Below are 15352 nucleotides of genomic sequence, written 5' to 3' on the forward strand. Positions count from 1 at the left end.
TTATAAATGAGGTGTTATTCGTTTATAGTGCACAAAATTTACAAACATTAAGGTCCAGATCAATTGGGGAGTATATGATCATTTGGATACGTTCATAGAGCATAGGTTCTCACGATTGATGAATTGGTTCACAACTGTTAAATAAAGTTGGGCTTATGAAATGGTTTTGTCCGAATCATTGTAAAATATTGGTGTGAATTAACATTCACAATGAAAGGATCAATGAGAGACTTGATTAAGGTTGCTTTTCTGTTATAAGGTATCAAATCTCCAGTTAACCATAGTTATGTGATTGCTCTTAATCCTGAGTTTATTATAAATAGGTAATCAAATAGTTTTCATTCTTTGTTTTACCAACAGATGAGGTTCGATCTATTGACGACCAATAACTCAGTATTTTGGGAGTGAGATTATTTGATTATCGGTATTTATGAAATAAACAACATGAAATTTGTAGGATATGTTCCCTTGATATGTTTCGTTACTTGGATATTAAAGACACTGGTCAGTGCGTGTAATCCATTAAAGAAACTATCATAGTCAAGGGAATAAATAATTGATTGAGTTACAGAAAACTTGTCAATCAATTATAGACATTCTACAAAGGGGCGATGCTTATTCGTGTTATAAGGGTTGTTAATCTTGGAGTTCAAGTTCAGACTTTTAGTGGGATAACACCGAATTAGATAATCATTCGTTGATTATCATGAGCTTTGATTAATAACAGATGGTAGATCCCCAAGCTAGCTTAAGACAAGGGATTTGGTGTTTTTTCAGTTAATGATAACTTATAGGTTACATGGTTTTGGGTTTTTAAATTCAAGTTTGTATCCAAAAGAGCAAGTGAGAGACTGTTGGGGTTATGCTCTTTTACTAAATCCCAAATGAGCTAAGAGTATGAGAAGAGCCCAAGAAATCTAGAGCCCAATGAGCTTAGGGCTAGGGTTTCTTGGAACCTTTATAAATACTATCACTTAAGTCATCACCCAAAAAAGGTCATATTGAATAAAGAGGTAAGCTCAGATCTGAAAAGTGCCCACACACTTCTCCTTCCCCCTCGAGAGATAGTTTGGAAGATTTACCAGAACAGTAGAGATCTGTTTGTGCTGTGATGCAGTAGTTTGTGCTGTGACGCAAAAGATTCAAAGGGTGTGGAGCATCATCTCATATCTGTGCTAACAAGAGGTAATAATAAACTATGATGATCCTATACATCCAAACCACAATGGTTTCCGCAGATGCAATGACTCCTACACGAACACCATCAATAATAATTGAGGAAGACATTTAGAAAAGGAATTGACTAAAAAAATAAAAGGCTTGATCACAAGCACTTTGTACTTAGCAAAGCAAAGAACAAACAAAACAACTTCAAATTTTCTTTTACCAATAGGAATACACTTCCTTTATGCTTTAACTTTAGATGCAGGAGTAAATTGTATTAAAAGGTCTTAGAATATTGCTCCAAGAACAGAAAATTATGCAGAAACACTTATATATATGGGATGAAATTTGGTATTTAATGGAAGACATTGTTTGGGTTCCACATAGTTTAAGTGGAAGGCGTTGATCACTTGGCTCTAAAAGGAACTTCATGAAAATTAAAATGCACTAAATTTAACTATTACTTTTTTCTTAATTTGAACAAATTTATTTGGGAGTTGTCTAAAGAACTATGTGAAAGTCCTTTTACCAAATACATTTGGATTTTGAACTCGTAAGGAAACTTGTAAGCATGAACCGAATTTGCAGACATGTTAAGCTAAAGCATTTTGGGTGTCAATACCCCAAGTTGATTTCTAAACCTAATGCTAAAAATGAAAGAACAGACGAAGTGGCACTAGAAGAAGGTAAAGACATGTAGAATTTCACACGCGTGTATGCTTGATAATATTCACTATTGTGTAGGCATTAAATGGCAATTGAATATGAGGAAACCTATTTTCATTTACAACCTCTTATGATTATATATTAAGTTTTGATTTTCGTAAATTAACGGTTATCATTTATTGTGAATTAATAATTAATCAATGAGTTTAATTTGAAAAAATAATAACCGTTGATTGACAGAAATCAACAGTATTAAGATATAGTTGTAAGAGATTGTAAATAAAAATATATTGTAAATATAACCTTTCTCGTTCAATATTTACCACAAAAAAAAAATTGTAAGTGGATAACTCGATCCGCAGAGATCTGGTTTGAACAAATAGTATTTTCAATGCTACGTGCAGCTAACACAGACACTCAAACTCAATGTTGCCAATTACTCGTTTACAGTATTAAAATTCTAACATGTGACTTGATGCGTAAAATCCTCTTTTTGTTACTTGCCGTGGATATGATTTTAAACAAATTTAACGGCTCAGATTACATCGTTCTGCCACTAATCAAACAAATTGTCAGTGGTCCCTCTTTCTAGGTCAATTTTAAGTAGTCAGTTTAAATTAAGATGCATGATTGGTTAGATGCAATGAACTTCTTATTAAAATGTAGAGTAAATACCTTTTTTGTACCGCAAATTTTACGATGTGTTTTAGTCCTTATCAAATAAAAAGTCCTATTGTGGTTCTTAAGAAATTCAAAATAGACCAATTTAGTTGAAATCGTGGTCCCTCACAAATTCAAAAAAGACCCATATTAGTCCCTAAAATGACTAAAATGGGTCCATTTTGAATTTCTTTGGAAACACGATGAGCCTTTTTATTTGCTAGTGACTAAAACGGACATCATAAAATTTGTTGAGGACAAAAAAAAAGTATTTACTCTTAAATGTATGATTTGTTTGAAAGGACAGTACTATGTCACATCACTAAAGTAAGCACAATGGACTCGTGAATTGATTCTTGTTTCTCTATTTCAACGATCTCACTCCTAAGTTTCTTCCTCTTACTCTCTTCTTAGTCTTCTATTCAAATTCTTAAATTTGCAATGCTTTTAATGCGCCTATTTTTTATGTACACCTGTGGCGGCTTCTTTGTCCTCACAGGAATGAGACTGACTGATATAATAGTAAATAGTGCTTGGCAACGTGCGTTATTTGTCTAACAGTGGGAACGTGAGACATGTGATTTCAAAACGCGTTTATAATAACTTATTGCGCACTGACATCACATGTTTGCCGGTACTCGTTTGCAATATTAAAATTCTAACATGTGATTTGTCAAACTCCAAATCCCTACAAATCTGCAACAAAATACTAAACAAAATAACAGCCAACTAAGATATCTCCTATAAGTTCTATCTATAACAACCAGATCTTATATCAGAACAGTTAGATAAGAGTTTCAAATTTAATAACTTATTTAACATGATTTGATGCTTAAAAACCTCTTCTTCTTCTTCTTTTTTACTTGCCGTTGATATCATTTTAAACAAAATTTGGCTCGGGTTACATCGTCGGGTATTGAATAAACAAATTCAACTACGTGCCCACGTTGTCATTGGTCCCCCTATCTAGAATAAATCTTTGGTTGTCAGCTTAAAGTGATAAGGTTGTAGGTTTGATGCAATTAACTTCTTATTCAAATGTATAATTTGTTTCTCGCTGAGATTTTTTATTCTATGAGAGTTTGTAAAGATTTCAATGAAATGGACAAAAAGGACAATACAATCTTATTAGCTGCATGGCCATAGAGATTAGAGAGAAAAAGGATAGTTTATCCCACAAGGAACGTGAGACTTATGAGCTTACCTGTTTATCTGTTTATGGGACCTCACCTGTTGTGACTTGTCCCAAGCCGAGTTCCTGACGTAAGTAGCTATTCCCAAAATGCGTAGAATAAATATTCAACACAATATTGTATCATACAAAAAAATAATTTAATTTACTCTTTAATTTGTTCAACTTTCTATTTAAAAAAAATCGAAAGTGGGAATTCATACTTAAAAAAAAAAAATTCGCAATGTTATATTCACGACTAATTATACAAAAAATCATAGTTATTAAAATCGGACCGACTCGGTCGGGTCGACCCGGGAACCGGTAAACCGGTCATATAATCGGTCCGGTTGATGCAACGGACCGGCCATGCATCAGAACCGGTGCGACCCGGTCTGACCCGACCGGTTTCCATAAAAACCGGTGACCCAGCCCGGTCCAAAAAAAAAAAATCCAACTTTTTGTTTTTTAAAAAAAAATCATAATAGCCATATTTGAATATTTTTTTACTTATTGACTTACATAAGTTATGTATATATAACACTAATATTATCTCAATTATGTACTATGCATAAAATTTTGTATTAATTTATAGTTAGAGATGTCGTTTTCTGAACCTAAAGCTCGTATCACGATCATTATATTTTTGTTTGATTTTTTATTTGATAATATATGTGATTTATTATTTTTTGTATTAAAATATTTGAAATTTTTATCATTATATTTTAGATATTTGAGTATGTTTATAATTTTTAATATAAATTATAAATTTGCATATAATTACCGGGTCATGCGGTTGAACTAGTGACCCACTGGTTGAATCAGTGACCCAGTAACCCAGTACCTTGACCGGGGAAATGACCGAGTCGGTTTTAATAACATTGCAAAAAATACACATTTGTTCATTATTTTATTAAATTATTTTTAGATTTTTGTTTACTTTTCATATAAATTTGATTCCGAGTGATTAGGATAATCTCGCTCATTAAATAAGTCTCCAAGTTTGACACCATAGGATTTATTCCATTCAAAATCTCGTGAGGGAAATTCCAATCTCCATATCGGTGATATTTTAAAAATGTGCATATGACTAACATCTATAGTATTGTCCAAAGGATAATAGAGAACAGAGGCTAATTGTAGCATTATTATAAGGAAAAATGTTTTTCCTTTTAAATGACATAATTTGTGTCATTTTACTCTCACAAAGATGTGAGACTCATACCTTTATTTATTTTTTTGTCCACTCTCTCCTCTATAATTTATCTCTTTCTATCATTTAAAATAACACAACTTTAGATCTTTTAAAATGACACATATTTTTCGTTTATTATAATATCCAGGTATGCAGTACATAAGGCTCACTTAGCCATTGTTTCTTCACAAGAGATAGAAAACCTGATAGTTAATGAAAGTACTCAAGTATTCAAAGTTACTGAAAATACCCTTTACTGAAAGTATTATTGGAACGATTATCTCGCATGAAACTGCGAGATATAATTTTGGTGATTGGGTTTCATAAGCCTTTAGGTGATTGGATAATTATTCCAAGATTGATTAGTATAGCCTAAAGAGGAATCAATTGATTATTGATTATTGAGGGAGTCTTTAGACGATTGAATAATTATTCTTTAATGATGAAAATCATGTTGGTGAGCAAAGAATATAATCAAATGATTATTGCTCAAGGTACCTAGATGGAAGAATCAAAGTACCTCGCAAAAATAATATTTGATTAAAGTGAGACATGATATGACTTGAAAGGGGTGTATAGAAAATCTATAGAAATTAGCTATCCTATTAGAGATCAACCTCAAAATTGGATTGACATGGTGAAGGCCGCGTGAAAATGAGGCTTACCATAAATTCAGTGAAAAGCATCAGACAGATGTGTATGGAATTAATATTTTGAAATTGACAAAGTCTGAGACATCTTAGGTATAAGAATCATCCCAGGAATATGAATTATCCTTGTGAATGAAACCTAGTTGAAGAGTTCAAATTCTTGTCATGAAAGTATTGTTAATGAACATCTTGAGTTGCAGCTTGACTCAAGCACGGTGGATCACATTACTATTGACATATTTGAAATTATTTTGTGAATGTGCCTTATGTTGTCCTTAACATCATAAGCCTTTATGCATCCTACTTCTAATACAAGGTGTGAAATATGACAAACATGAAATAATGTTACTTTGACTAACAAGCCTGATAGGCTATAATGTATTGAATCCCTATATGAATTTCACAATGTGAAACAACAGGATATAATATTGAGCAGTTGCAAGATTACATAACTTGCAGGATGCCCATGTGAAAAACGTCTTGATGTATATGACTTATTTTGACTATCTTGTGTCTTTGCTGTGAAATTCATGAAAGTTGTAGGGATCCATGAATGATGAACAATAAAGATATGAATCTCATTGGGAATACAAATAAATTTTGAAATTTTTATAGTTAAATATCTGTAAAGTTATTTTGAACTATGAATCTTTGTGAACTAATCTCATTGAACTTATCATCTTGAAATGATATGATTTTATTCTTTGAGATCCGTGAAAGTTGCACGTTTCACTGAAAAAGCAAGATATAAACCTTGTTTGAACCTGTTAAAAGTGAAAGCTGACTTGGAAATCAAAATCCTAACTCAGTCCATAAGGTTTGAACCTTAGGCAGCAATCAACGAAAGATTCAGGTTATGCGCGCCTAAGGCGTGAACCCTTGGAAGCGAACACTGGTATACGGGCACTTGAACCTTTATACTAGGCTTGAAGTAAATCTGGTACACAGGTTACCTGAACCTTGGTGCTAGTGCTTAAGGCATGAACCTTAAGTTTGAAGAAAATCTGATATATAGGTTACCTGAACTTTAGTATTAGTATGAATAAAGTCTGATATACAGGTTACATGAACCCTGGTATCAGTTTGAAGAAAATTTGGTACACAGGTTACCTGAACCCTGGTACCAGTGCTTAGGGCATGAACCTTAAGCTTGAAGTAAATCTGGTATACAGGTTACCTGAACCCTGATACCAATGCCTAAAGGTTTGAACCTTAGGTCTTGAAGAAAAGGAAAAGCTAGTATAAAGCCTTATACCAATGCCTAAGGCTTGAACCTTAGGTCAGTACTGCAAATATCAAACGAACGACATTAAGCACAAACTGAACAACATCAAATATGCGACATCAAATTTTGAATGGCAAGATCACGAATGCCTTTCAGTCTTCTTGCTCAAAGTGACATCGAAATGAAAGAAAGGTACACAACGAATATCATACATGAATTCCTGTTATTACCATGATGCAAGCTTGAAATGAATACTAGACAAGTATCTTATATACTTGATTGAAATAGTACTGAAGCACTAATTAGTACAAACCATATGAATTGTATAGGTACCTGAACCTAAATACCAGTTGCTAAGGCCTGAACCTTATGTCCTGAAAAGTGAAGTAAAGTGAACCTGCTATACAGGCACATGAACCCTTAGGGCATGTTTGTTGCATAGTATAGGATAAGGCCTGATAGTATAAGACCTGATAGTATAAGGCCTGATTGTATAAGACCTGATTGAATTTTAATACTATCAAGCGTTTGGAACAGTATTGTATAAAATAATATATTGTATAAGATAATATCATCTAGTATTTGGTAATGCACTGTATAATACTATATATGATAAAAATAAATATTTTTAATAAAAATATCCTTTAATAAATAATTTATATAATTCTTCAAAAAATGTCATATGATATTAATTTTTATAAAAATTTATTGATCAGTGTGTCCAAAATATAAATTAATTTTTATAAAAATAAAAATATTCAATATTTTAAAAATTAATATATTGAAAAATAAATTTTTATTTTAATAGATTAATATTAAAATAATATATTAATTTTTGAGAATTACATTGGTCAACGATGTTAATACATCAATCTCTTATCAGGTCTTATCCCTCACCCTTAGGCCGAATTAAGTTATACACCGTTTTGATGTATTAAATGATTATGCTGTATAAGCTTATACTATGCGGTGGCCACACCAAACAACTGAAAATGTCATAACATATTGTATAAGCTTATACTATCATGCATTATACGTCACACCAAACAGGCCCTTATACCAATACTTAAGTCTTAAACCTTAGGTCAACAATGCCACATCAAACTCAAAACCAACGCGACATCAAAATCAAGCATGCAACATCAAACTCAAACAAGCGGCATCATATTAAAACCCTCCAGACATTTCAACAAAAAGATCCCTCGAAGTGAAGTAAAAGCGTGCAAATATAGAAAGGTATACAAGTATATGAATTATGAAATGTATATAAAGTTCAGGGCACAAATATTCGAAACTCTAAAACACCAGCAAAGAAAAGACCATAGTGCAAAATAAAAGCATAGTGACATGAATCTTCCGGGTTGATAAACAGAAAAATCATTTTGCGGACTTATGCATCTTGCTACTCATGCCTTCAACATAAGCAACGAGCTAGGGGGCTTCTAATTTGGAATAAATATATTGAAATACAATACCCATATTGAAAGCCTTTACCATTAAGAAAAGGCTCAGTCAACAAAGGCTTGATCTTGCCATGATTGCTTCTACAAATTTCACCACCAAGCAAACTTCTGCAAAGCTTATCACAAAGTCACCCACAAGAACCAATGAAAAGAGATGGTTGCCTTGAACATGAAGAACGACATCTCCCAAGCTGATCATCTCTCCACTATAAATATTGAATGTGTTAACCCAAAGATACGCATCTTCTTCTACATAAATAAACCTGCTTACTCAAAATCTAACTTGAGTGTCGGAGTGTCTTGCATGTACATCCCTCATCTTGTTCTAATAAAGACATATGGGTTAAAGCTGCATCAAACTATTTGTGTAGAGGAAGATCAAATTGTCAGTCCAACCAGATTAAAATGGTTCTGATAAGCACTCTTCGAGCTAAGCTTCCACCCTATTGCTATCCTTTAAGAGTTGTTGTTAGTAAACCATACCTAACAATTCGTCAAAATATTGAATATCCTCCAATATTAAGCTTTGCAACATAAGTTAATGAGTGTTATTAATTTCATGTTAACGGAGATAGTTATCTCATGTCATAGAGACAAATTAGTAGGCTCCACCACCTGAAAAAAGAAAAAAGAAAAAGTGACACAGTAATCGAATGGTGTGTAAGAGAGAAAACTTGTGTTATGTGACATAAAAATAATTTTTCCGTAGGTTAATATAGACTCATATTTAGGGAGTCCTAGAGTTCATTCTCTGCATATCCCTTCTCCAGCGGATTGATTTTAATGATCCAACCAAGCCCTTTTCGCGAGTAATCATGAGAAAAATCAAAGCAAAAAATACTCCTGAGACAATAACTCAATAAGTCAATAACTACCAGCGAATAAAAAAGATTTATATTTTATCCTTTATTCAGAATATCTAGTTCAAAATTTTGCAGCCATATAATTTAAATGCAGGCTGGCGCGTGCATACACAGTAATAATTTGTGTACCCATTTGAACATGAAGCCATGATTGTCATTCCCAGTATATGGGATATTCGTGCCAAAAAGAGAATCATTTGTTGCAGTAATATTAAATAAATGAATCATTTGTTCATTATTTTATTAAATTAAATTTAAATTTTTGTTTTACTTGCATATTAAATCCAAAAAAAAAAAAAATAAGTGATATAGTTTTTTTATCAAGGTATTGAAGCCCCGGTAACATAGGAGTCACGAGTTTTATTCTCACGGCTCTTATTTTTTAATGAAATTAAAATAACATAATTAAGATAGAAAAATAAATAAATATGTATATTATCTATGTTTAAAGTCCAAAAAACTTTTGTAGGTGTATTAGATATATAAGCTCATAATTTAATTGCTTGAACTTTTGGATGAGATAATTATTTATCATATATTGGGGTGTCAGGTATTGACCAAGACATGTGCTCCAAAGCTGAATCTTCATCGTGCATGTAAGAAGCACTACTGTACAATTTCAAAAAGAAAAAAAAGAAAAGAGAAGAAGCAGTGTACAAGCATATAGAGTCTGTTTGTTTGGGCGTCTCAAAAAAATAATTTTTATCTCTTTTTTATTTTAGAAGTATTTTTTATAAAGTTTAAAGCTATTTAGTTTTTTAAAAAAATATTTGGCTTTTGACTTTTGTTTTTTTCAGAAGTTAAAATTTTTAGCTTCTGAAAAAAGTAAGTTTTTGACTTTTTTGTGATTTCTGCTTTTTTAAAAGTACACATCCAAACGAACTAAAAACGAGAAACGAGAAACGAGAAGTGCTTTTTTTTTTGAAAAAAAAACAACTTTTAAAAAAAAAAAAACTCATCAAAACTTCCGCAACAGTGTTGCTCGTACAATATATATCAAGCTTCGACATGGCTTCTTATTTGGGCTATTATTGTACGTTCTTTGAATTAACGGGATTATCATCACTCAAATATATATCATTTCAGCAAAAAAAAAAACTAATAATTAGTAAATAACATTAATAAACGAGATGATGCTAAACGTTCCAAATTTATTTAATTGAGGAGCTAGGGAGGTACAATATTTAGAGTCTCCCATAACAGGGAAATAAAAAGCCTTGATTAGTACCTCTCAAGACACCTACTACTCAGCAACAGCAGCACACACACATTGATGCCAATGTAAAAGACTAAACAAGCATTAGCACCTCTACACAGGTACACGTACGTGCAGACTCAAACACAAACACGTACACATAATTGAGACAAACATCTTTATTAAAAAACATCAAAGCAGATTGACCAGGGGTTTCATGAGAGCATCATGTGAGCTTCACCTTGATTTATTTATTATTCGAATTAAGCAGATTGATCAGGCTGTTAATTGGTCTTCGGCAGTTCTGGGGGATGATGAACTTCACCATTTTCAGTCCCATGATCATGCTCCCCATGGCAACACTTGTACCTCACAGTCACAGATTCTATTTCCATTTTTTTCACTTCACAGGTTGGTTCCGGGCAGGGCATGATCAATGAGGCATCAAAGTGAATGTTATCATATTGAATGCGGCGACAGTGTAGAGGAAGAGGGCCTTTCTTATCAATATGGCCTTCGACAGCCCCCTCAAAGGTTTGCTTCGGCAGATTCTTCTTCCATTCATCAAATTCCCTTATCGCATTCATCAAATAGCCATTGCAATCTATTTTTAGTACTTTCTCCCCTCTACTCAAAATAGCCCATCCCTCCTCAGTTTGCATAGAGAACAAAGTCAGTATATCTTTGACGACACCCATAGAGTGATCCTTTTGAAACATGTCCAGAAACAAGTGCTCTGTGTCCTCCCAGAATTTGGATTTAATGTTAATCAGAACTGTCTCTATTGTTATCCCTGCCTTGGTGATATTGGAGTCATTTTTTATGGCATCCACACGAATACTAAACTCTTGTGTCCAGTTGCTGTCCCCACCTCCATAAATGAAGATATACGTGTTCTCCTGGGTCTGGTTCACAACAATATATATATTTTAATGAGTCATGATATCTATATGTTGAGATAAAAAGTCCCACGTCGATTAGATGGGCAACTAATATGGCCTTTTTAAGGCCTTAGGCACTCTCATCCCTTGAGCTAGCTTTTGGAGTGGTGTATCCCAAGGTTCTTTACATGATATCAGAGCTTCACCGTCCCCCGCTTTATACTTCTAGCCCAAAGAGCTCTTGCGTGAGGGGGCGCGTTGAGATAAAAAGTCCCACATCGATTAGATGGGCAACTAATATGGCCTTTATAAGGCATTGGGCACTCCCACCCCATGAGCTAGCTTTTGGAGTGGTATATCTCAAGGTTCTTTACACTATATGATAATATAATATACACAAACTTGATCAATCCAAAATTTAGAATCGACAGTAAAAACTCAATCAAACCTCTTTGTTTTTTGCATTAATTGACTACTACTAGTTGTTGGGATATCATTACATTTACCATGTACGAATAGGGTACATGTTAAAACCTGTATACTCAATTGTTACTGCGATTTATATGAAAGAAACAATGTTTATGGAAAACTGCTAAATTAAATTAATCTTGAATTAAAAAAATTCCTTGATTAATTAAAAGCTAAATTATTCATGTAATCCATATAGCAAGGACCATTTTTCATTGTTAGGAAATTGTAAACAACTTTTGACGAGGTTTTGAATTTAGATCGACTGAATACGGACAAAAGCAAATGAACAGTACTAACTAAATGATCTTATTTGCACTTGAGCAATATAATTTTTAATATTACCCCTCTTTACTCTTTATACAAAGATTAGTTCAATCTCTATACTAGCAATAAGTATCAAAGATTATAGATGAAAAGTTGTACGTACCTTCCATTTTTCAATATCCGCATTAATGTTACATGCTATGTTCCAAAACCATTTCCATTGCTGGGGAAGTGGGACAAGGGCTCCAAAGGGAAAAGCTTCCATACCCCACATCTTAACCATAGGCAATGCATTTTTGTTTGTTACCTTCCCATGAGGATCGGTCACCACCAGAATAGGTTTACCCAGGTACATCCAGTAGTCTTGGAGGCATTCGATACCTTCTATAAGTGAAAAGTAGTGTACCACGTAACAAGGCATCTGAGTATTCAACTCCAGAAACTTATTCTTCTTTGCTTCGTTCCATTCTTTCACAACGGGAATCCACAAGATCTTATAATCATGTTTGTCTTCGTCTTTCGTCAGGGAGTCGTGAATACTTCTCAGAACCGAAATCACATATTCAATGTCTTCAAGACCAGAAATGAACAAAAATAGGTTCTTTGTCTTTAGCACTTCAGCTTCAACCTATATATTCAGGACAAACCATCACAAAAACAGTGAGGATGATGATTGACATTAATCCACTAATATAAAAATAAAAAAGTTTTGTTTTTTCATTTCATCACATGCCCCGCCTTCAGAGAATCAGTGAAAATATCATTTTTTTTGTAATGTGGCACTAACCCTTTTATTAGCAGTATTATCGAATATTTCGAGTTGCTCAGTATATCTGGGGAAGATGAGAGCTCTTAAAAGCTCCAAAATATCTGTAGGATTGTGGAAGACATTTATACGCCAGTTCTTAACCTCTAAAATTTCTGCAATAGACAGAGAATCTTTGATCAGTAATATTAGATTGTCAATTCAGTAAAGTTATTAAATGAGTGTTATCAACTATTTGAGTGTAGCGTAGAAGTAAGAAATTCCCTCCTTCACCTTCACAACGTGTAAAAAATTGCTTCAACCTAAAATTTTAAGGTGTTAGGTGATAGTCTTTTTAGTACTTTATATTTTATTATCTAACACACCCCCTCACGCAAGAGCCCTTTGGATTTGAAGCATGGATATGGCACAAATCCATTTTTGATCTGCCTTGTGCTACACAAGCCCATTTTTTTGGTCTGTCTTATGTTTTTCTTAATTCCACCTGAAAGTGGGGACGGTGAGGATCGAACTCGCAACCTTATGGTTTGATACCATGTAAAAAACCACTTCAACCCAAAACTTTAAGGTGTTAGGTGATAGCTTTTGGGGTGGTGTATCCCAAGGTTCTTTACATGGTATCAGAGCTTGAGTGGACTACAAGATCACAAGTTCGATCCTCTCCGCTCCCAATTTAAAATGGAATTAAGATAAAAAGCACAAAAAGGTAAACCAAAAATTGGACCTGTGCAATGTCCACACTTCAAGCCCAAAGGGCTCTCGTGTGAGGGGGCGTGTTGAGATATATAATCCCACATTGATTGTGTGGAAAACTAATGTAGCCTTGGACACTCCCTCCCTTTGAGCTAGCTTTTAGATGGTGTATCCCAAAGTTCTTAACACAAGGTTAACTTTCATGACCACTCCTACCTAATTACCTAACTAGCTAATTGAACTTGAAATGTAACCAAAACATAATAATGAAATATAAGAGCGCAACGCCGTTATATATATAACCTATTTGGCCTTTGATTTTAACCAGAGTAGCATTTGCATGTGGCAGAACAGATAATTGGAGCTTCACAAGCACTTGGTGTTTGATTTCCCCGTACCTGGATCAAAACAATTAATTGTATAACAGTAGATCGATTGAAAAAAATTTCTGAGAAAATTAAGATGACATATTGAATAATTGCATGAAAGAGAACTACTCACGATTCAGCATTTTGATTAGCACATGCTAGAAGGGCTAAGATTGCCCAATAGGTATAACGACCTCGAGTAGCATCATGCAAAGCAGGCACATCTTTTGCTGTATAAGCTTTGTTAGAAAACAAGTCCTCCAACTCAATGATGAGGTCAATGAGTTGCAGCGTGAGATTAACCAAATTGCTGGTAAGGGCGGCAGCTTTGGGATCAATTGGTTCCACAACACTGAAGATATTGAGTAGTAATGCATTCTCTTTGGTAGCACCTTTCGTGAGGAATAGACGCCAGTTTTCACCGTGGTCCCAAGCAAAAGCCGTCAACACTATCACTGCTTTTACATCCCATGTGTAACTGTTCAGCATTTTAAGTATCCCCATTACGGACACGTGTGCATTTGATGCGTTATCCACTAACTTGCATGTCATCTGTCACCATCACCCAGGGAAGGGGTTAGATAATTTCTCCATCATATTAATTAATAATTTCATGTCAGTCAGATATCTTTGAATCTACTTTACTTAAACTAACCAAAAGTTAAAAGGAAGCATCACCACAAATTCATTTCAATTTGTACCATTTCAATGATCAATGAATGCATTCAAAAACAATTAATATATGTAACATGAGATATAATTAATTTTCCACATAACCTGACAAACTATCTCTTTCAGCATACTGTTGGTTGGCATGAAACCAGATTTAGGAACCTCTTGCACCAGTTCAATGGGTTTGGGACTCTGTAATCCAAATATAAACATTCATTAAAACAAAAACAAAAAAAACAAGTATGTATAATATTGGGTAGCTTTTTTTTTGTGTTTTGTATTTGAACCTTGAGATCGAGAGACTCGCTAGTGACAATGTTTTTGACGACATTGTAAAGAGAAGCTACGTCTTGCCTAACAGCCTGGGAGTCATGGATCCCTTTAAGTTTATTGGAGATTTCATCATCACTCACAATGAATGGGTTCAGCTTACCCAGCTCTACTGATTCCTGCTGCAACTGCGAACCAGCAGTAGCAGTATAAGAAAGATTAGTGTAAACACTTGCACCTGTCTTAAGCTTCTTGTTCATGCTGAACATTCTCGCTCAATAAAACTCTCTCGGATTAAGCAGCTAGCAGAGAGTACTTTACGCCTACGGTATTAATTGTTGCCTCATACAGCTGCAATCTTAGTTCCTATTTATAATCCCACGACGACGGACTCAAGTATCTTAGTCACTTCGAAGATAATCACAACTGCTACATATTTGAAAAAGAGTAAAATACAATTTTATTTTATTTTAATATTCTAACAGGTTAATCTTTTTTTTGATTCTGGACGGATCCCGAAATTAAGACTTTAAACTCCTCACTCCTCCTAAAGATGATAATTGAACACATACTATCACTCCGACGCCAATTGAACTACCATTTTTTGGTAGTACAATACTAATTTGTTACTTCAATCAAGGACTTCATTTTGTGAGAGAATCGCAATATTTTTGTTTTATCATCACATGATTTAAAATATTACTAGGCTCTAGTA

The 15352-nt window shown here is 33.8% G+C and overlaps 1 protein-coding gene across 1 annotated transcript; it reads right to left on the reverse strand.

Moving 5' to 3' along the window:
- Positions 1–10536: 10536 nt before the first annotated feature.
- LOC133304590 (protein SIEVE ELEMENT OCCLUSION B-like) lies at positions 10537–14906 on the reverse strand. The gene is made up of 7 exons (XM_061504640.1): positions 14655–14906; positions 14473–14559; positions 13829–14247; positions 13631–13725; positions 12656–12789; positions 12032–12496; positions 10537–11157 (listed from the first exon to the last, which is right to left on the reverse strand). Exons 1-7 carry the CDS (start codon positions 14904–14906, stop codon positions 10537–10539), a joined length of 2073 nt encoding a protein of 690 aa, XP_061360624.1.
- Positions 14907–15352: the final 446 nt, after the last annotated feature.

The sequence above is a fragment of the Gastrolobium bilobum genome, unplaced genomic scaffold, assembly GCF_033153095.1.
Source record: "Gastrolobium bilobum isolate Gb01-03AN ecotype WA unplaced genomic scaffold, APGP_CSIRO_Gbil_v1 utg31257, whole genome shotgun sequence".
NCBI lineage: Eukaryota > Viridiplantae > Streptophyta > Magnoliopsida > Fabales > Fabaceae > Gastrolobium > Gastrolobium bilobum.